The 22,270-nt window shown below is 38.1% G+C and overlaps 1 protein-coding gene across 1 annotated transcript in view; it reads right to left on the reverse strand.

The window, feature by feature from the left end:
• Nucleotides 1-13,847: 13,847 nt before the first annotated feature.
• COBLL1 (cordon-bleu WH2 repeat protein like 1) overlaps nt 13,848-22,270 on the reverse strand; it is an 87,567-nt gene continuing 79,144 nt past the window's right edge. The window contains exons 11-14 of the mRNA XM_075153098.1: nt 21,932-22,017; nt 18,941-20,550; nt 18,129-18,311; nt 13,848-15,137 (exon numbers count right to left, since the gene is read on the reverse strand). Of these exons, the coding sequence (XP_075009199.1) occupies nt 15,051-15,137; nt 18,129-18,311; nt 18,941-20,550; nt 21,932-22,017 (1,966 nt within the window). The 3' untranslated portion in view covers nt 13,848-15,050. The remainder of the gene's footprint in view (nt 15,138-18,128; nt 18,312-18,940; nt 20,551-21,931; nt 22,018-22,270) is intronic.

The raw sequence follows: 22,270 nt of genomic DNA on the forward strand, positions 1-22,270 counted from the left end.
CCACTGAAAATCTCTTAACAAATCTGAACAAACAAAGTGAGTTTGAGGATTCTCCTTCCTGTGACAACTCTTCAAGGCCTCAAGCCCATTTTAGCATGTTGTCAAGCCATGGTCTCGGAGCCAATACCAAGCCTTTGACCAAGAAATCATATTAAACCCAGAATGTGTCGCTGAATGTGATACATGAAACTTCCTAACTGATAAATTGTACTTTGTGCAAGTGTTACCATTAAGTGATTTGTTAAGACGTTAAAAACCCGTTCCATTTTCTACAGATAGTTTGGCTGGCTCTCAAGCAAGAACGTAGGCTTCTATTATAACATATTGGGTGCTTTTAGAACCAAAGCAATTCATAATAAATTTATTCAAATTGACACATTTCTGGTTAAAATGTCTTCATTATTTCTTCAGAGTTATGAAACATGAATTTTATCACTGTAACCACAACACTAGTCAAGGAAATCTAATTTGCTGTGAAGTCTGTTTGTACAGTCATAATGTAGCTCAAGGCATACATTCGATTATTTTCTTGTACTGTTTCTTATATTGGTGTTATTCCAAAGGCTATAGTAGTAGTATAACCTCATTACATCTAATTTTAAAAAATATTCTTACATGGCAGGCTCTAAAAATATATAGCTACATAACAAATTAGAAATAATTACATCACTAAAATCTATTAGCCATACATTGAAGAGAAGTGTATTTCAGATTATTTTATATATTTCAAACACTTTCTGTTTAAGCAGTACATGCATTTTATCATCATAGCCAGCAAGCTAGCCAATATTTTATTCAATTTAAAATAAAGCTGAATTAAATTAACACAGCATAGAATTCCTGAATCATGAGAACAGAATCATTTAAATGATCAACATAAACTGAAAAAGGACTTTTTAAAACAAAATGAAAAGGTTGTCCGTAAGTATATTCTCTCTCTTATAATTCGTTTATTAAATCCTTCTAACAAGAATGAAGTGAATTATAATCTTAAAAAAAGAAGATGATAGCCTCTTTTACAGCTTCTTAGGATGGAAAGATTTTTTTCTCTCTCACTTTGCTGTCAGAAATGAAAGCCTGAGTTGCAATTATTAAAGGTCTGAATTTGCATTTTTCAGCAATCCAGAGAAATGAGAGCAGCTATTGTTATGATCATTATAAAGTTCTTTGTCTATAGATCTTCTAACAAAGTTGTTGGTCAGCTGTTTGTTAGATGCCTTGCCAGTTATCAAATAATGTCATGGTAGATCAAAAAGAACACCAAATTAAAATGATAGCTCTGTATACTCACAGATGGTAAATCCTCTATAAACTAAAGCAACTGGATGCAGTACCTAGTGCTAGAAGCTAATGCAGGAAATTTGCAAAAGCTAAAAATATATTGATGGATTTGTTTGTAAATAGCTGATGGATTTTGTCTCCAAACCTGGTTCTCTTTCCCCGCAGTCCTTCTTGTTGAGACACCTGGACTAGACAACACCTCAGAACTAAAAACTCCCCTAAGGCAAGACCTCTCAAGCTTACTGTATTTTGAACAGCTATTTGAGGAAGAACATTAAAGACAAAAAGACTCTTGATAAGACCTTGGTGGCCCGAACTACCAGGGAGAAGGACCAACTTGAGAGAACAGAGAATGCAAGATCCCTTCTGGAGTAGAGGAAGAGGGTATCTTCTCTGCCAAAAGCCAGACAAGTTCAGATGGCTCTTTAGGTGACTGAGCTGATTGAGTAAAATAGGCAACCCCAGTCTTACTCTATGAATGAATCTTTACAGACCTGCCCTGGAACATCTCCAAAGCCAGCTCAAGCAGACACCCACTGAAACAGTGTGTCAGGAGCTTATCTGCTAGAAGTACCTGACAGGGAAAAGTGAAAACCAAGCAGAAGTTTACTCTTCCTAGGGAGTTTTGAAGTATGCGTATTTTATTTCCAGTTTTCCCTTGCAAAGTGTATTTACTTGTATTATTTTTCACTGTGATCAGATGTGTGCATATCCCTAGTCTTCATGTGAAGCCAGTCTGGAAGGATGGAGTCTTGCATAGCGTCCTTCGATAAGTCTCTGCCCTGTTTCCCTCCAAATTCTGTTGCTGCAGCAGTTGCTGTGGAAGACTTTAGTGGAGGGCTACAGTACAGACAGTCCTCTTGCCACTGGCAGCCTTTTACAGAGCCCTCACCCCAGGGCCTATGCAACCAACTGCCCGTGTTCAGTGTGTTACAAGGTAGAACAGGAGAAATGAAGCGAGGCGGCGGGTCCTCACACTTCTGCTTTGGAAGTGAGGCAAGATTATATTCCTCTGCACAGGCGGTTAGGTAATCAACACCAGGGGAATAAGCGTTTGCTTCCTTGTCCTGCATGGGATAGGAGAACAACTGAAAGACAGTGTCTGCGTTTGGTGTAGATTCCCTCAACACCTCTTTGGCTACCTGTGGCAGACCGCTGGCATGGTCACTCTTCAAAAGCTCGTGGTCCACCGTGCTGTGCTATATACGCACTGCGAGTGAGTCATGATGTGCTGGAAGGGCCTTACAAATACACGAGAGGTGGTGTGACACCACGGTGAGGCAGGCAGTGTGGAGAACTCTTCTGAATCTGCTGCACAGATGTGGACCAGGTACTCGGAGCTGAAGAGGTCTTCCAAACTGCTTGGCAGCAGTCATACAGAGCAATTGAGGTATTGCCATTGTTTTCAGAGATCAGGGAATTAATGCATTTCCAGTGTCCGGCTGCTGCATAACTAAGGGAACAGAAATAATTTAACAGGTACCGCAATTTGTTTTCATACTAGGATTCCATTTTTCAGGGAGTAATAGTGAGAATATATCAAATTGGTGACCCTTGGCAAGCAGGCTTCAACATAAATTAACTGTTGTGTAAAAAACTGAATTTAATGTTTACAGTGCAATTTGTCACCGAAATGGAGGCTCAATTAGAGTCTCAATGATTTACTAAAGACATTTTAAACATAATGTCCAAACAATGCTACATAAATTAAACATGATGTAATTGAGTGTAACACTAAGTGGCTCATCACTGTTGATTCATGTGGAAATCACAGAAATTTTACTGATCATTATGCATTCATTCAGTATTAATGTAGATACCATATGTGCTTCCATAGGGATTCTACTGTTACTCAGCATTCATTAAGTTTTAATGTACCATTAAAAAGGCATCAACAGACCCATCTAAAAATAATGCCACAAAGGTAGTTCATTTAAAGAGAGTTAAAGAAACATGTTTCACTTTAACATTGCAATACAAAGTAAGTTAATAATGAATCAGCAGAAATAGTTTAGGGGAAAACACTGTTTGATTGCAAGCCAGGCTAGAAAGGGTATCTGAACTAAAGGCAATACATTCTCCCTGTTCTAGATTTCTGGACAGCTACCTGTATTTGTAGGCAAAAGTGCTCATCATGCAAGTACATGGTCTTCATTCAACTGATGCTTTACAGTAACCTTCAGCATAGTGATTGCCTATAGTGAAAATAGGATTTTAAAAAAGGGGAGAGGGAGTACGAATTATGGCCGCATCGCCTACCGCATTCAGTTTGGTGGGTGGGGATTGAAGGGGGATGAGAAAACCAGAGCAGTGTTAGTAACTTGCCCACAGCTCCCTGCTTCTCCTGCTAGGCCTGGTGTGCATCCGCTAGCAAAATGTCTTTCCGGGGTGAACTCTAGCATATCCCAGGTACTACATTGCCGTGGCTCCTTCCACACAGGGGCATGCTTTCCATCAGAGCCAGGTATCGAGGGCCTAAGCACATCCTCCTTTGCCTTGTGGGTTTGGCTCCCTGAGGTCAAGGCCAGGCCATTGCAGCTGGTGACCTTGGGAAGAGCTCTTCAGACAGCTCGGTGGGGAGGCTGTGGTCAGGGCTGTCCCCTTCCTGGGGAGCTGCTCTTGACCTGAGGCTCTAGTGCTTTGCCCCCACTTGAGCTACAGTTCCTGCTGGATCCATGCCTGCGTCCGGCCATGGACCTGCTGGTCTGCCAGACCCAGGCTTTTCCTCCTCACTATGGACTTGCCTGGTAATCCGGACTCTCGGCTGACCCTGGCTGTTGTCTCCAGGCCTGCCCTGCTCCCTCACTCGGGGATGGTGGGAAAGGGCTCTGCCCAGCGGGGTCCCTGTGTTACCACACTGGGTTCTGACTTGCCCTCCCTTTGGGAGCAACAGCTCTTGGTGCTCAGGTGGGAGGTAGCATGAATGTTTGCTGGGCAAGGGGGTTTTTTTGTTGTTGTTGTTAAGCTTCTTCATTTCTCATCTGACTGCTGGAAATCTTATATATTTATGTCTTGGTAACTTCCTGGGAAAATTGCTAATGGATGAATTAGAAAGATTAGATGAGCTATTCTAATCATAGTATTTTGGTAGTGGATTTCAATAGAAATTCCTATCAGAAAAATGGATTGAAAGTTCACACATAAAGGTGGCATATTTTAGCTGCCAAAGCAATCTCATTAAGTTGAAACTAATGAACAACTACTACAGTTAACTGAGCAACCTATGTATCATATCCTCAAGTTTTTAAACTCTTTCGTTCACTGGCCAGAGAACTGAATCACATCTGTGAATAAATGGGACTTAGCAAGGTTCTGTTCAGCTGGGTATTTAGCACTTTAGAAGTGTGACACACAAACTTCTCTCAAACTCCTGATCTTGTACAGAAGACAGGTGTATCCTGCAGGTGACTCACTATGGCAAATAGCTGCAAAAGGAGACAGATTTGAAAAATAAATGTGGCTCAGAGAAAATACCCTCTTCCCAAGATATTGAGAGAAGTGAATCATAAGGCATGCTCAGACTACATCTTTGTTTTGACAAACCTCGATGACGTTTAACAGATAAAATGGCAAAAGTGTGCAAGTCTCAAATGCCTATGGTACAACCCCTTACATTTAACGTAAAGACGTGAATGGCATAGAGAGCATGAATGGAGATTGATGAGTTAATGTCTCTTTCAGAAAAAGAATAGGAGAGGATAAAATTAAGCTAGCAAGTGGAAGTTCGCAACAAACAAAAAAAGATGGTTCTTCAGATAGTGTGTCATGAAGTCAAGGAACTCCTTGTCACACAGTACTGTCACTGCTCAAAGTTTACAGGAGTTGAAAGAATGGGTAGCCGAGTTCTTGAAGACTAAGACTATTAAATACATCGAAATCATATTCACTTAGGCATTCTCAGAGCTAAAAAATGTTGACGGTTGAGCATACCTGGGGTAAGTATTACTTTGTGTGTTTTATAATCTTACATTTTTCCCTAGGCATGAATTTTTGATCATTGTCAAAAGCCAGGTAACGGGCTAAATGAATCTTCAGTTTGACCCAGTACAGCCATTCTTCCATTATGCTCTAAAGCTGGAACAGACTATTGTTTGAAGATACAATGATTAATCACTGGCCTTGTTGTAGCAACTTTTTTGTGTTGAAACATGGTTATGTCATCCTAATCAGTCTTCCATTTTTTTTTTACACTAAACCAACCTCATTCCTTTAATCTTTCTTGACACGTTTTCTAAAGGTCTTATAACTCTTGTTTTATTCTCTCTGTCACCCAAATTGCCTTCCACCTTTAGATTATCAATCTAAAGAGTCAGAATTCAATCTAAAATATCTGTTGCTTTTAACAGCTTTTTTTTTTTTCAGTTTCTGAGACAAAAATTGTTCCTGCTGGGTTGCAGCTTGATTTGTGCTGTGTTGTTTTCCCCACTGATGATCAGGCAACTTACGTTTCACATCACCACCAAATCATGTTTTTATTTTAAATTAATGTAATAGTTACACAAGAAAAGACCCACTCACTTCCTTTTCCTGACAATATGGTCTAGCAGACCCTTCCTTACCTCTCTTGTCAGCTTTTATCTTTAGCGGGCACTACAGAATATGTCTTTTACATCTACTGAACTTCCAAACACACCTGACAGCCTAGAATATTTCTTTTTTTTTTTTTTTTTCATTTTGAAAATTCTCATTGTTTAAAAAAAAGCATTAATAGCAGACATAGTTTGAATAAAAAAAATTCAACCCACCATTTCCAGGTAGAGCCCTGAAGCCCACTTCCCCAAAACCTCCCTCTCTTAGGGTCCCTTGTCCTGATGGGCCAGCCCCAGGTGAACTCTGTGCATACAGCTCGTGCCTGTTTCATGACAGCTTCTGGTAGAGCTCTCTTACACGGCTATGCATAAGAGAGTTACCATACAGTTACCAGCAGCAACACAAACTGTAATGCTCTCCTCTTCCCACCCCTCGGCCGTCTTGGTAAAGGGGGACTCAGGTAAACATGTCTCCATCACAGAGCTTTCTGTCCTCAGCACTCTGGAGATGGTTAAAACATGCCAGCTCTAAGAACTGGGGCCACCAGCAGCTCGTTCCTGTTGGCTGTCTCCCAGCAGACCTTCTGACCATTCAAGAATAACCCTAGCACTACCGCAGCTTTTAATAAGGGTTAACAGTATGCCAATCCTTGCAAGTGAGGCACCTAACTGTGCAGCTGCCTGGGTGCCATCTTTCTCCCAGTCCTCTACAATTTAAAAGGGAAGTCATCTGCAATCCACTTCTTCAGCCTTTGCTTCACCTCTTTGTATCACTTAGGTGCTGGAGTTTAGAATTGCAGCAGCTTGGCAAACATACCGTAGGGACTGACTTGCTTGGTACATGCACTCTGTAGCTGCAGGTGTCTCCCGATGTGATCCACATTTGTGTGGCCAAACACACTTCAGTTTGCAGAACGCCAAGTGTTTAATTAGCTTTTAGCATTTGAGGAAATGGAATAGCGTCTGCTGATGGGATCAATCATGCTGTTTAACCAAGACCAATTGCAGCTCTCTCCACATTCCTTCCCGTCTCCCTGTTTAGTTTGAGTGTTTCATTTAGAAAATTGCAATCAGCTTAACTATTTTAAAGATGCTTTTCACTGTATTTTTGCTAAATCAGAGTTATGTAAAGCCTTAAGCAACTGTGAAATAAATTCATTTGTCCTTGCTTTACCATTTCAGATTAAGTGTGACTGTAGCCATCATGTCTTAGTTCTTGCTCAGAATCACATAGGAAAAAAAAAAAAGGAAAGTAAACAAACAGGCAGATACACACATATAGCTGGGGGGAAATTATGAAATTCTGAGTCCAACAATAGTTTATTAATTATTTTTTCAACTAGAAATATATTAACTATTAGTAAGTACACTAGTGGTTAATGTACACCAGCACTAGTACACTAAGTAAACTAGTACTTGCAAATAGCCACCGTTGGCCACATTTATTCTTCAACAGCTGTTGCAACTACAGGTTCTGTGGACTTAATTCTCCCCCACCCTGAGCTGATTGTATGCTTCAACTCCTTTACTCCTCTGGATGTTCGCTATCATATATGCAAGCCCATTCTTTAACATTCCCTTTCTTTTAACTGTTCTGTCACTTGTGAAAATTTCCTTGTATGTCCTGTACTTTAGTGTGTTCTTGTTGCGCTGGCTATGCTGATATCAAATATCACAGGCTAAGCAAGGTCAGCCCTGCTTAGTACTCAGAGGGAAGGCTTTAAACAAGTGTCATCACCCTCTGTGTGGTTTAGGAGACAGTGCTACATTATTTGTAGCTGGTATTTTGCTTTTTGAATTACTGCGTTACAGATCGATAAACAGTACTAGAAAACCCTGCTGCATTAAAATTTGCTTATTTATAAAAAACAGGACACAAAAAGAGGACTAAGAGCTCTGTTCAGTCACTAGATGTGACAAAGTCAGTTCTGTAGAGGTGGAAACATCAGCTCTCCAGCCATACTGTATTCTAAGTAACTATATTCTCGGTACCCAACTTTACTTTGACACTTGCAAAAGACTGTTCTACACCACTTTAATGCTACAGTCTACACCTGACTGATATCCACAAACTTCAGTTTCAGTATTTCAAATCATTCCAATCCTTATTTGAACAAAAAACTGTCAGCTGGTAGACTTCTTTGAAGCACCTGACATAACCCGATGTTTTGTCTTTTTAGTTAAACCTCACTATTTATAATACATCATTATGTTCTTGCTTTCCCCTCCCTGCTTCTGTATCAGCTTACTTCAAAATTAACAGAATTTTCTGATATGTATATTGATGGAGTACACCTCTTCTATTCCATTATTACCTGTAGGAATTCAGGTACCTGATACCCACATGAAACTAAGGTACCACTGTGACCATCTAACCCGATGCAGTGGTAATGCTATACAACCTCATGCAGTAATCCCTACATCCAGCCTATAATTTGTGATCAAGTTAAATCTCGATTCACATACACAAAGTAAATAATTACTAAACCTAAGTTTCTGTGGGAAGTTCCTTTAATGGTTAATTAATTTCTTTCGTATTAGTAATGTTGACTTCCTTATGCAAGTTACAGAGCAGCACTTACTCTTGCATTAGTGTCAGCAGCACGCAATGTTCTCATAAATCAGAGCAGGCTTGAATTTACATCTTAAAAATGACCGAAGATAGTTGTAAAGGAGCCATGACTACTAAAACAGGAACAGCTTAATATTTCAAGAATCACTGACATGTTATAGACATCCTCGGGTGCTGTTCTAGTACATTGAATAAGGGAATGCCTCTAATCAAAGCCACTGTATACCTTAAGTGACAGTACTTCATTAATGAACAAAGTGATTAGGTCCACCTAATTATATACTGTTAAACATCTGGGGATCCTTCACACTTAAAGATGTTAAAACATTTTAACAATTGCACATTTGTTGAACATTTAAGCTCAATATGAAATTCAGATTTAAAAAAATCCAAATAGAGACTTAAAACTATAAAAAGGTGCTGCCCCATTGCTTTAACATTCTCTGAGCATGGCAACAGCAGAAGCAGAACCCCCTATACTGACAATTGCTCTATTTTTGAAGTTTAACTTGAAACTTTGAAGACTGATGGAATACTTAATGAGCATTTCTTGGCACACTGCAAATTCTTATCTTCAGAGTAAACTGAGATATAGGAGACTTTTACAGATTTACAGTTCACATAACGTGATGCAATTAGATATCACAGCTGCATAAAAATGCAGACAAATCATAAGATTAAATCCGTGAGTGTTTGATAGCTATGTAAATACTTTTGAATGTTCCACATGGTGATCTATCTCTGTTTTTTGCCACTAAATAACTAAGGGAATATGATACTTCATACGTGGCACATAGTTAGGTATACTATGAAGAATCATGCCAATCCAATGAAGTCAAAGTTTAAGGCTTTGAATTTTAGGTATTTCAGTTTATTCTTTCCAATGGAAGGAACAAGGGAATGGTCCATCAGCAAGTTGTGGGTTTTTTCTGGAGGAGTTCAACTACATTGATCTTGAAGCTTCCCCTCCCTCACCCCAACCTCCCCCACCTCTTGATGTCCACTTTTTACTGAGAGAGAGCAGGGTCACTATTAATATGAGTAACAAAACAATGCGGCCTTACATTTCTTATAAGACAAGACTAGAGCGTATTCTTCAGAAAAGCCTAGTCTTCCACTCTGATTGAGTAAGTTTTCTTCAGCCTCTTCATCTATTTTACCAGTTGCTCTGAGGAGTATTCAGATGACTAAGGAGAAACCTAAGAATTAGCTTCCCAGCCTACCCCTAAACTCCTGTTTTAGAGCATTGTTTGGGAATGCCCATGCACTCATGGAAACTAATGCTTTAGAAATCGCCAAGCAGATCATTTCTTGAAACGGAAGACAGTTGTTCTTCACATGCAGCAGCTGATATCAGCAAAACAGCTACTAAAAATACACTCATTATACAATCACAAACTTGTAACTAGGAAATGTCACTGGCATTTCTGTATAATCACATTGGCTGTAGCATGTTACTGGCACAAGATCGTTCTGAAAGTTTGAGAAGTTCAGAGAGGAATTAGCAACTTACAAAATCCAACTCTTTTGGATCCAAGTTCCAAATCCAACTCTTTTGGATTCTTTTTGGCACTGGAGTTGTATCTATTTCTGTTGCAGATGACACAGCCCTTGTTATTTCCAGGCCCTAAGTTATACGTTCACAGCCACTCTGAAATAACGATTACCAATAGATGTAGTTAAAATTTCCTATAGTTTTAGTATCCTCTTCAAATATAGTTGTTTCTCCCTTTCCCAATGCTAAGAGATTTCTTTCATTGCTATATTAGCGAATGTGGAACAATGCCTGCCCTGCACAGGATTGCATTTTTATCATTGTACTGAATACATGAATGGGGATCCAAGTTATCAGGCTTTAAGAGTTAAGTTTCTGGCTTGTACCCGTATGTTCCAAAATGGTACAATATTTGTAGAACCCTGAAGACAAAACAGAAAACAAAATATGAAAGGTGAGGGGAGAAGCAGTACTTCCTATTGTAAGACACTGATGAAGAATACCAAATTCATTCAACATCTTCCACTGGGAAGCAAGTGAAGTCATTCCTCGACTGATAATTTGCCTGTAGATTACTCCTTTGTGCATTAAACAGGGGAGGAGCAGAAATATCCTTCTGCCCGTCCTCATAGAAGTGGTGATTCTCCAGATCAAGAAAAGCAGAGCTCCTCTTCTTTTTCTCTACCTCATCCCCTCTCCCATTAATTTTATTCTCCTAAGTGGCATGAATAATTTAGGAATAACTAAGTCCATTAACAGTTTTAGTGGTCTTTCCAGGGTGATGGAGGGAAGGGGGAAGGAAGTGTTCATCTACTCTTTCACTTAAACACTAGCTGTTGTACTGTTATGTGATTGTGAGGTTTAATACAGCTAAAAAGGGAAAACTATACGTATCTTCCAAATCTCCTGCTACATATACACACCAAAAATGTTAAGGTGTTAAGTGCATGTGTTAACGAGCAGGAACTGCTGACAAAAAAATAATACAACTTTATGTACAATACATTGCGATAGACTTTTGACACACAGTTTCTGTGTTAGTTACCATGTCACATAGTTCTTGCAAGGAAGACAAAAAAAAATGAAGTATTTTTTTAAAAGTGTAGTATCCCATTACTTGCAAATTTCATGTCATTTTAACAAGGATACCTTCCCTCTCACAAAGATGCCTAATCAGAAATTTTAAAGAAAAAAAAAATCCATCTTACCTGTGATTTTCAATTGGATTGTATAAAATAATCCACATAGAAAGCATCCTTTTCAATTAAAAGCTGTAAAGCATTTCCACTGCTACAGCTTTGCTTAATCATTGAAACAGTCTTCATAAGAAATGTGTCTATAACAAGTGATGCTTCAGATTCCGCTACCCAGTCAGCAGGCAAGCTGAACAAAACATTGCAGCTTCAGAACCTCAGACCATTCACAGCACCCAGAAACAGTTATCGTGCCTGTGAAGATAGCAGCTCTGGTCCAAACACACTATTTTGACTTCAGCCTCACATTCTGTTAACACAGACATAGACAATTAAATTAAGACACATTTTCCTTTCTGCAAAGAGCTCTACTTGCTTGGCTACCAACCCATCAACTTAGTCATTTACAGTTACTCTTCAATCTAGTTGTAGTTGTCCAACACCTGATAGATGCACTCTGGCCAAGCACTACGTTCAAGGATGAACACCCGACTGCTCAACAACATCTTTTCTTTGTTTCTATTTAACAGAATTCTTTCAACTTTCTCCGTAACTGTATATTAAAATAGGATTCTAAGCAGCTCCAACTGAAAATCTTTGCTTTGGCTGGTAACAGGTGCCTGTACAAACTTAAAATTAAAAGCATTAGCTGCTCTCATGTTATATTCTCATCCTTTACCTAGAATGTGTGATCCCATGCCTCTTGGTCCATATCCATGTCATTTTAATGTCTTGCATTAGAGATCTTCATGTTGTATGATACAATATGGTAGGGCACAAATCACAAGTAGCTGGGAAAAACTAGGGCACTGATTACTAAATATACTTCCCAAAAATGGAGACACCGAGTGGTTTAACATCTTTCAGCTACAAGTATGAGTGCTCTTGCCTTGGCCTTAAAACCTCTAGTCATAACATTTCCAAATATTATCTGGTGATGCTCTCCCAGCAAAACTGCTCCCTTCTCCAGGTACATCTGTAGTCTTAATTTTATTTTTCTGTAGAATAAATAAAAATTATATCATCTATAATAACTAACAAGATCATTTTTACTCTCTCTCTCCTTTTTTCTAGCCTTCCTTCACAAGGTCCTGGAGTCTGAGCTAGACCAAGATCCCACTGTGCTACATGGATATCTGCTGCCGCTTCAAAGAACTTACGACAGTAAGTCATAGCACACCTTTTTGTCTGCACAATTACACTGACATTCATTTACTGCGATATCCTGACTTTCCTTCCCTAAACATTTTGACGGCCATTCAAAAGCAGCAAGGGGATTGTAAGTGGTATGGCATAACTAGTTGCCTTCTGTTGGAAGACATCAGTAGTACAGGTTGCCCAAACTGTAAGTATTCTTGGGCCAAAAAAAAGTCTGTTTTCCCTCATGGAAGGCATCCACAACCAAAATTTACTGCTGTCTAACTTGGGCTTGCAGTTGCTAGGAACACTTACTCATTTGTGTAAGAGCAGAAACATTTTCTTGTTTGAACAATGAATAAACACATCAAGTTAATTAACAAGAGTTTTTCTGGTAGAATTTAATACAAGAGTATAAGAAAAAAATGAGTCTTTAGGTATACAATAACAAGATTTAAAAGTGTCTTACATATATATGTTGGAAGAAGGGGGAAAGAGAAAGTTTTGCTAAACGATATTGCCAGCTAGTAACAGAAAATCTCATTGAGGAGTTTCACAGTACTATTGTGTATAGACATTTCAGTAAATTATCAAGCAAGTTCAGTTCAAAGACAAGAAATCCTAAAATTCAAGCAAGGTCTTTTTAGTTTTAATCTCTGTTACATAAGATGATATTTGCCTTCAGGAGTTCACATAAAAGGACAATGTACTTTTAACATATGGGACTAAGGAACATACAGTCGTATAGTTCTATAGTCAAAACCAAAGAAAACAACAACAAAGCAAAGTTATTTGATCTTTCCCCCAAACCAGAATATAATTGGACTCCACCAATTTGGTTGAAATAGTGAAATGTCCTGTAGACTTGTATTACCACAGATGGAGATTAAATTAGTCCTATGAAATAACTTTAGTCACCTTAGCAGAGAATACAGAGGTTTGAGAAAAAACACGTAACCCTCTCCCACCCAAGTACAAACAAGGAGATTCCTTTCACAGTGCAACCTCGCCGTGGCAGTTACAGATCAGCAGGTTGTATAGGAATGCTTAAAAGATGGACTTCAAATATCACAATGAACACAGACACTAGAATCCTGCAAGAGTTACAATTTTCAAGGCTGTTCCTCAAGACACAGTGAAATCTGTAACGTAAGCCCCAGTTAGAAACTAGGAAAAAACCCTACCTCTTCTACCTCACCATTTTCAAGTGAAGGATGAAGCGTTCTTTTGCAGTCACACTCTGAAACAGATGTTTTGAACAACCATGTGGGTTCCCCCCTCCCTTGGAATTAGCCCTTGATTGGAGGCAAGACCAAGGTGGAGAAGGAAGGGGTAATACACATTGACAGGGGACTAAGATACAGGAGAGAAAACATGAGAGAACAGCAGTGAACAAATGTTCATCAGCTCTTTTTATGAATTTTTATTTACTAAAACGTTCCTTGAAGGGTTTCAGCATTAAGTTAACACTGGTATTTGTAATCAATAATTGACTCTCTACTAGAAAAGTAATGAGACCTCTTCGAGATCATTGCACAAAAACCTGGCAGCAAACCATTAATAACCCTTTGAAATGCACATATAGATCAGTTTCTGAAACTGATGTCTCTAAAGTACAAAATAAATACATTGTTAAAGAATAGAAACTAAATACAATTACTTTTATTTAAATCAAGTCCAGCAAGAAAATATTTTAATATGGCAAATACCCCAGCACTTGCTGCATGCATCCATAATCTAGGTATTTCATTACGAGTGTGATCATATTTCCACCCCTCTCCCCAAAATGTATAGCCTTGACAAGAAATGGAAAATAGATAAAATATAACATGAAGCATTTTCTTTTAATATATATTCCCATTTTGGTACTTAATGCTTAATCTATAAAGAGACACTCTCAGACACAAGAATGCTTTGTAAGTGTGTTATTGTGCTGTTTTAAGATTAAAATATTTTACATGAATAAGTCCAAAGCAGTTCATTCTTTAGTCATCCTTCCAGTGAAAAAAAATTTCTGCTATTTCATTAAGTATCAAAACTGGAATTTGCATTTTATCAGTAAGTGACTATATGCTGATGACTACTTTAAAATGTATCTAGTTCACAAAAAATATTGCTTATCTGAGTGCTAGGTAAATACTATATACAGGTAGTCAAAGAGTAGATGAGAAACGTCATGTAGTGCTACTGTTAAGAAAAGTTTTTAAGTAGTACAAAAATTTCCAATAATTTATGTCCTGATTTTTTTCTTGTGTGCTACCAGGAAAAAATTAAAGGAGATTAAAAAAAATCAAAATACTTATCCCAACTACTCTCAGCTGAAGGAACAAAACCATCCATTTTTTTAAAGAGAAACAAAGTATTGCATATAATTAAGATTTTCTACTAATTACAAATTTAATTTAACAAAGTAATATGGAGGCAGCATGTGGTAGATTTAAATTCATACAATCTGTTAAAGTAATACACAATTGAAAATTAATGGTCTAAAATTCGTAGATTGCTTTAAATATAATTTCAGCATAGTGCTACATATTGTTCAGTCTTGAAGGTCAAAATCAAGAAGTTTTGAATCTCATTCTAACATAAGCAAGCTCATCTGCACCTTCTCTTAAACCTTTTTAGCAGCATAGTCGGCTTTATAAAGAGAAAAAGGCAAAATATTACCATAATTTACATATTCTAATAATCTTTCCAAGGCATCAGAGGACCCAGCTTGAAATTCCTATAACAATTGACAAAAATATATTAACATATACTTGCATTTACACTTTCAAAAATTTGTAGTTAGTATTAAGTTGGCCTATGAAGCAGTAGTAAAGTGCAAAATATTTGGTATAATATTAGTGATTAGCTTTTGCTTCTGTGGAATACAAATGAGTAAGCCTGGCTCTTCCATTGACAGATATGGTGTTTGATGGAGGACCAACCTGGAGGCGGGGGGGGGGGGGGGGGGGGGGGGAAGAGGGAAAAAAAGAAAAAAGAAATATTAACTTAACTTTTCAGATTCTTCTCCCTCTAGTATGTTACACAGTATTACTTCAAGGAAACAGAAATACTGTTACTTCAGTTAGCGGTTTTCTCATCGCAATGAAAGACCTCCTATATGATTTCTGAACAAAGCGCATATGCTACAGAAGTGGAAATATAAGAAATTACTTAAAAACATATTTTATCCTATCTAAAAATTCCGTGTATAACTATTCAAAACACGCATAATTTTTAGTCCTTCTCCAGACCTGGCTGCAAAGAAATACTTGAAAAAACATTAGTAAACCAAACACTTTTTATTAAATATTGCATAGAGTGGATTTCTAACAAAATCTTACAACACTTCTTTGTACCATGGTTATGTTTCTTTTATCAGGAGCAAACTATAACTTCCAGGAAAGATAGCAAAGACTGATTTTCAGGGGAGCTGCATGAACCAACAACTCCAATTGGAGTTAATGGGAGCTGTGGATGCTTCACAGCCATGCGAACCACAGACCACAGCACACAGTTTACTAAACACAATGAAAACATTCTGAAGAGAAAAATGGTTAAAAAGAAACATCACTTGACCCATTTTAGGTTAGTAATTACTGAGGGCTCTATTGAACAGAGAAGACCAGCAACACAAAAGGCCCCAGATCTCAGCACTGCATACTCACAACATACTAAGTAAAACAGGAGAAAAAAATAAAGAATTTGGCTAATGGTGCCAGCATTTTATTTTTTTAATGATTCCCTCACAGAGCTGAAAGAAGGGAGAGTATGGTAAGAGGTAAGAAGAGAAGCAAGCACCTGGCAGACCTCTTTCACAACTCAAATGGATTAGGTTATTACTCCTTTTACTGAGTGCAGCACAATAGTGGAAGCTATGAGGTGAATGCATTTTAAAAGTCCTTTCAATACTGGAAATCACTTTTGGGTGCTAATAAGTTATTGATACAAAATGCTTCACTTCTCTGTTTGTCCTACTACTGCCCGTTCTCCATGTTAAACATAAAATGAGACCATGTTTTTATTAAATTTGCCATAGGCCAAAAAACCTCTCTTGCTGCTGTCAGACATACCTGTACCACAGCATATGTGCTATGAGTGAGAGGAAAACAGCAGCATGTACAATTTTATGTTTGGCAAAATTTCAGTGGGTTCTTCATTGCATTTTTTTGTGTGTGTGTTTCAGGTTTCTTTTGAAGCCTGTTTCAGGTTTCTGCGTTGCAGAATGCTTTTCTTTATGCTTACAGCATCTTCGTTACTATAATTTCTCCTTCGAAAGTATAGCCCTCTCCTCAACCCCAGCCTCAACAGTTACTATGCTGAGAACGAACATCTCCCGCCCACAGAAGAGAAAGGGAGGGGAAAAAGGACTTCAATCATCATCTCTCTCTTCTTCCCCATGCCTTCTTGTGCCTAGACTGATAAAGACTATATGGGTCAAACCTACCTTAAGAACGTTTCCATTAGAAAAAATGAATAACCACATAATGAAGTTTTTCTTTGTTTTCTTTCTAGTAGAAATAGACTTCTTGAATTTTGAAAAGCACATTACGAACTTTATTTTTTAAAACAGTTATAAGCTACTGTGCCCACAGCCATGCCTATGCATATTTTGCATAGAATCATAAAACAAAGTTCACACACTATGCAAAATAAATAAAGTTCAGTATTATTCAGAATGTAATTATGCATTGGAGGAAAAAAAAACCTTAATAAAAATATAAGCAAACAAAATCCAAACACTATTTCTGGAAGAACAGATAGATTTGACCTCTAAGTGACTCTGAACAATACAGAACAATCCTGTTTTTAAAGTGGCTGTGGTTAGTGACATGTAGTTAAAAGTAATACTACGGTGTATTATGTACCACTTTTACTGACTAGAGGTCAAAAACTACTTGACCATGCTTGTAACCTTTCCGGGAAACTGAATCTTCCTATCCAGTGTAGAAATGATGGGAGGTCTACAAGACTGTTGCAGTGCTACACTGAAACAAAACCTTACGAAATGGATTGTGTAATATCTGACCATCCACTGAGAGATTTTGACCCTAGGGAATCAGACTTCCATAAAACCAAAAAAAACCCCTCACATCCACCCACCACACATCATTTGTTTCTTTCAAGTTTCAATTGGGAAAGGGAAGAGAAACAAAAACTACTCAACTTCTTTAACCTTCTGCAATAAGAAATTATTCCTCTATACAGAATGCAAAATACTAATGCTGAGTCAAGAAAGCTTTGTGTAAGACTATCATTAAACTGTCTGGTTACAAATTTAAAACAATACAGATTTTTAAAGTGTGCAATGTTTTATCCAATGAGAGAAGTGTAGGTGAATTTTAGGAGAGAAAAGAAAAATTAAGCCATAGTTTTAACCTGAGGGGGTGGGGGAAGATGGTCCTATCAGGACGGTTGACAAAACATTAAGAAATATCTTACTAATGATACCAAACAGCAGCAGGAGGCTTGAAGTACATTTAAGAAGAATTACAGACCTAATAGAGTCTAATAAATAGAAAAATACAATCTTCAGAACTTCTGTGTTATCTGCCTGCAAAAGATTGCAGCTACTTCAGGTCTAGGGTGAAACTGCTTAGCATGTGTCTAAAACCGTACCACTTCAAGCCATATAAACACAAACAAGTAAGTGAATATGTTCCTGATTTTATGAAAGAGATACTTAATTGATAATTCATTTCAGGAAGCTTTCCAATTGGATTTGTACGGTTTGAAAATACGGACATATGAAGCTTTATGTGTGCAGTTTATTCTGCAAAACTGAACTGTCTTCCCCACCTCCCTTCCCATCGTTAAGAGCCCTCCTGGCAGCACTTTGTGCCAAAGCTAACTGCTTTTAGTGTCGGGCATTAATATCGTGATTTTGAAGGCAGTACCATGAGTTCACTCTTATAGATGCAATGATGAAAACTCACCCTTTTCAATTTGGCAGCAGCTTCTCCGGAGCGGATTGCAGCCAGCAAGCTCTGGTGGATCTGTTCTGGGTCAGAGCGCTGGAACGTCATCGCGGTTTCTCTCTTAGCGACAGGGGGTGGGTGGTCAGCGGAAGCACCTGACTGCGCCTGACTCTTCTGCTCACTATTCACATTGCTGCCTTTCTACAAAGGGAGGAAGTGGGAGGAAAACCAAGCCAAAACCTTTTAATCTGAATTAGTCATAAGTGGAAAGCTAAGTCAACCTGGCACAAGGTTGCATATCAAACTGGCACCGTTCTAGGGTTTGCTTCTTTCAAGATTTCAGAGATCAGCCACATTTTCACTATAGCACATAGTTTCTCCCTCAGATAATTATGCCAGCAAAATTTTATACCCCCATTCAAGTGTGTTTGTGCCATGATCACTTGAAGGCAAACTGATCACACGACTCAGAATTAAATTTAAGAAATCAACACACAGAACCATAAAGAACAATAAGCACTCCCAACATAAAAATAGGTATACATAGTACAAATTATTCTATTTAATTTACTGTTGTTTGAAGTAGGAGATGCTAATTATGGCAAGAAATAATTATTTCCAATAATCTGAATGAGGTTGTTTTCACTTTAACATTCCCTGTTTTCCTGTATTTCATTATGATACTGTCCTACTGCTAGACACCACAAGGTGTTTACACTGTATGAATACAGCACTTTCTGACCAGGGAGCAGTTCAGAGACTAGCCTCTAGACCAGTCACACTAGATGACAGCGGATCAACAGTCGACCAATATTAGAAATGAAGTTTACCTTATGCATTAGACTATTTGGTGACTCTCCTGTTATGGTTTTCACTTGAGGCACGGAGGTAGCTGAGGAGAATTCAGCTGCTGAAGCAGCAGAGGAGAGTTCAATAGGAAACTCCTCTCTCGGTGCCTGGCTAGTGATTGTACGCGTCTTATTGAACGATTGTGACCTTTTGACTGCGGATGAGACAGCGAGAGCAAAAGGGGATGGTCTCGAACTGGAGTACGGCTTTGGAACTGCAAAAGTTCTTAGAGTTTTTAGGTTCAACGGTGCTGGTGGACAGGAGGAAAAACTTGAAGGTTTATTGCTTTTAACAGAAGTGGAGGATTCAATTTTTTTTCCATCAATAACTTTTTCTTCATCTGCTGGAGGAGAGGAAGTACTTGTTTTATGTAAAGACAAAGAAGTTGGATCAGGTGATGAGATTTTTTTTCCCATCTCTGTATTTTTAGCTTCATTTTGAATGGAATTAGGAGCACAAATGGTACTTCTGGCAATTGCAGATGTCACATAATGACCTGAAGCTCTTCGTTGCATCTGCAGATAAAAAGAACTAGGCTTTGTTGTAGGACTTAATGTATTTGACTTTTCCTGAGTCTCAGAAGAAGCATTTGTATTATCCAAGCTTAGCATCAGTGGGACACACTGTTTTGAAGACTCTGCTTCCACCCGATTGCTCTCAGTAGTAATCTCAGCTCCAGACATCACAACATGTTCAGAAATGCTGTTCAGTCTGTGCAGCAGATCATTTGCTGCTGCTGCAGGTTCATTTTGTGAACTGACCTGTAAATGACCCACACTTTTTGGAAGATGAGGAATTTCAGCTTGCACTATGAATTCTTTGGGGTCTTCATGCTTCAGAGAGTTTTCCAAAGCAGATACCTCTTGATCCTTACAATTTGATGGAATTTCTGATTCCCAGCTCTTCACTATTTCTAAGGATTTTGGAGGCACTATTTTATAAGTAGTCATTCCAATTTTTGGTATGTAATCTCTTGTAATTTCATTAGCGGGCTTGGGTTTAGGTTTGGTGTCCTGTCTATAAAGAGGGTAACCTTTTACAGGAGAGCCATCTGAAGTTTTTGCAGTTGTTTCTGGTGAAGCAAAATTGCTGCCATTTATACAAATATGACTCTGGTCTCTTATGGGAATTACTTTTTCATGGGTAACTTCTTGTCTCTCAAGATTTTCTTCTGTGGAAGTATCTTTATCCTCTTGTATTCCATGCATTACTTGAAGAAGAGGGTTGTTTGTATCTGTATTGTGTTGAGGGACCAGTCCTCTGAATGTGGATGATTCACAACCTTGAGGAACAGTAATTTCTTTCTGTGTAGTCCTTCCCAAATTGCTATCCGATGGACCTGTCTGGATTGCAACATCCTGAGTTTTTACTGTGTCCAAGCTGGTTTGATTTCTTTTCTGATCTTGCTTTTCTGGAATCAGTTGAGGATAATTCCTATGACTTACAGAGATGTCATTTTTACAGGCCTGGGAGTTTGATAGGCTGTCAACTTCAAGCTTGTTATTTTCTCCAAAATCTACTGTTGTAATTTCGGCTGTCTGAAGTTCTTTCCCTTCTTCTGTTGTTGGAAGGATTTTTGTATCACTGTGACCTTTAAGTTAAAGAGAGAGATTCCAAAATTAATACAAATGCCAAAAAGATTCGACCTTCCCCCTTACATCACGAAGCCCCGCATCCAATGTGTTTCACTACAAGGACTGACTCCTCACCGATATTAAATTTTTCCTTAACACTTACTTTTAAAAGCTATTTAAAGATATACTTATCTCTGACTAATACTGCCAAATAATAGTATTCTAACTCAGGTATTCTTCCTTAATTAACAGGCTACTGGTGCTATGCATCCACTTAATAGAAAAATCTATTCTAGAATCATTTAAAAAGTGCTAATGAATTTCAGTTGATTATATAGGCATCAGTGACTCAAGAGCTCCAGGACTATTCAATATTAAGTTATATGCAATTTTTATTTAGTTCCACACCTTTGTGGCTTCTCTTCTTTAGTTTTACCATTACAAGTGTTATTTGTCAACTACACCTTATGTATTTGTACAAGGGAAAAATTGGAAAACACATGGACAAAAGCAGTTTTCCAAGTCTATTTTTCCAACTGTTTAGCAGGTCTGATAATTCAATTTTCTGCCCCCAGACTAAACACATGTAGTCCTCTCCAAAACACAGGAATATTTGGATCAAATTGTTTTAAATACAATATTGGGAAAAATTAAATTCTTTAGGAATAATCATTTGGGGTGGTATTTTTTTGGGGAAAAAAAAGTCTCTCCTCATTTCAAGTATGTTATAAAATGGCAGTTAAAACTTATGTCACATATAAACAGGACTCATGCAGTATGTTGTTATGATTTATACACAGAGGTGCGCTCAATATAAAAGACTATGGAAGGCCTAATATATAAATCTGAAAATCAGTGTCACAAAATGGGAAAGTAAATCAGTCAGGTCACTAAATCCACAGAAAAATTTACGATCCATTAGATGCACAGGATGTCGTCATTTCTTTTCGAATTAGTGTGTCACTTTGTTCTATTTGTGTTTAAAAATATTTGTGTTTTCATGCAGAAAACTCATGGTAGTTTCGTAAGCAAAGAACAACCAATGGCCTCTCCTTCCCTGCTGCGGTGCGGTGCCCATGCCACACCACATGGCAGGATAACCTGTGTCCAGCCTTCCCTCTCCTCAGCACTGCTCCAGCCATGCTGCCCTACAACAGCGCGATGCAGCTTTGGCTACTGCTATAGGAAGTAATAATAAAAAAAAAAAAATCCAGAAAAACCAAAACTGTAGTCAATTCTTGTCACCTCATCTCAAAGAGGATACCAGAGCTAGAGAAAGTATAAAGAAAATAATCTGATGATAGCAATTCAAGAGTTGACTATATTGTCATTTTTTTCAAAGCAATAGAAAAGTTCTCTTCAACCTTGAAGTATTAAAAATGAGTGGGAACTACTCACCGTCATTTTTATTTTGATCCAAAACTCTAATCTTCCTGTCTTTTTCAAATGCTGCTTGCTCACTGCTTATCTTAGTCTGCAGTCCTCTGCAAAGCACAACAGTAGATTAAATATGCTGGTATCATTCATTTCAGTAAACACAAGAAACGATGCGAGAGAACTGGCAATATTCTCCAAACACAGATGGACAAAATAGAATCACTCTGCCAAACACTGGAGGACTCAACAGAATAGATTATTTTTTTTTTTTAAAACGAGGAAATACTGCTATGATATTTTACCAGAATGACATGCAGCTTCATTCTCTTCTGTGTAAGCAGATGATCAGTTTTCCTTTCC

Source organism: Calonectris borealis, chromosome 6 (genome assembly GCF_964195595.1).
Source record: "Calonectris borealis chromosome 6, bCalBor7.hap1.2, whole genome shotgun sequence".
Lineage (NCBI taxonomy): Eukaryota > Metazoa > Chordata > Aves > Procellariiformes > Procellariidae > Calonectris > Calonectris borealis.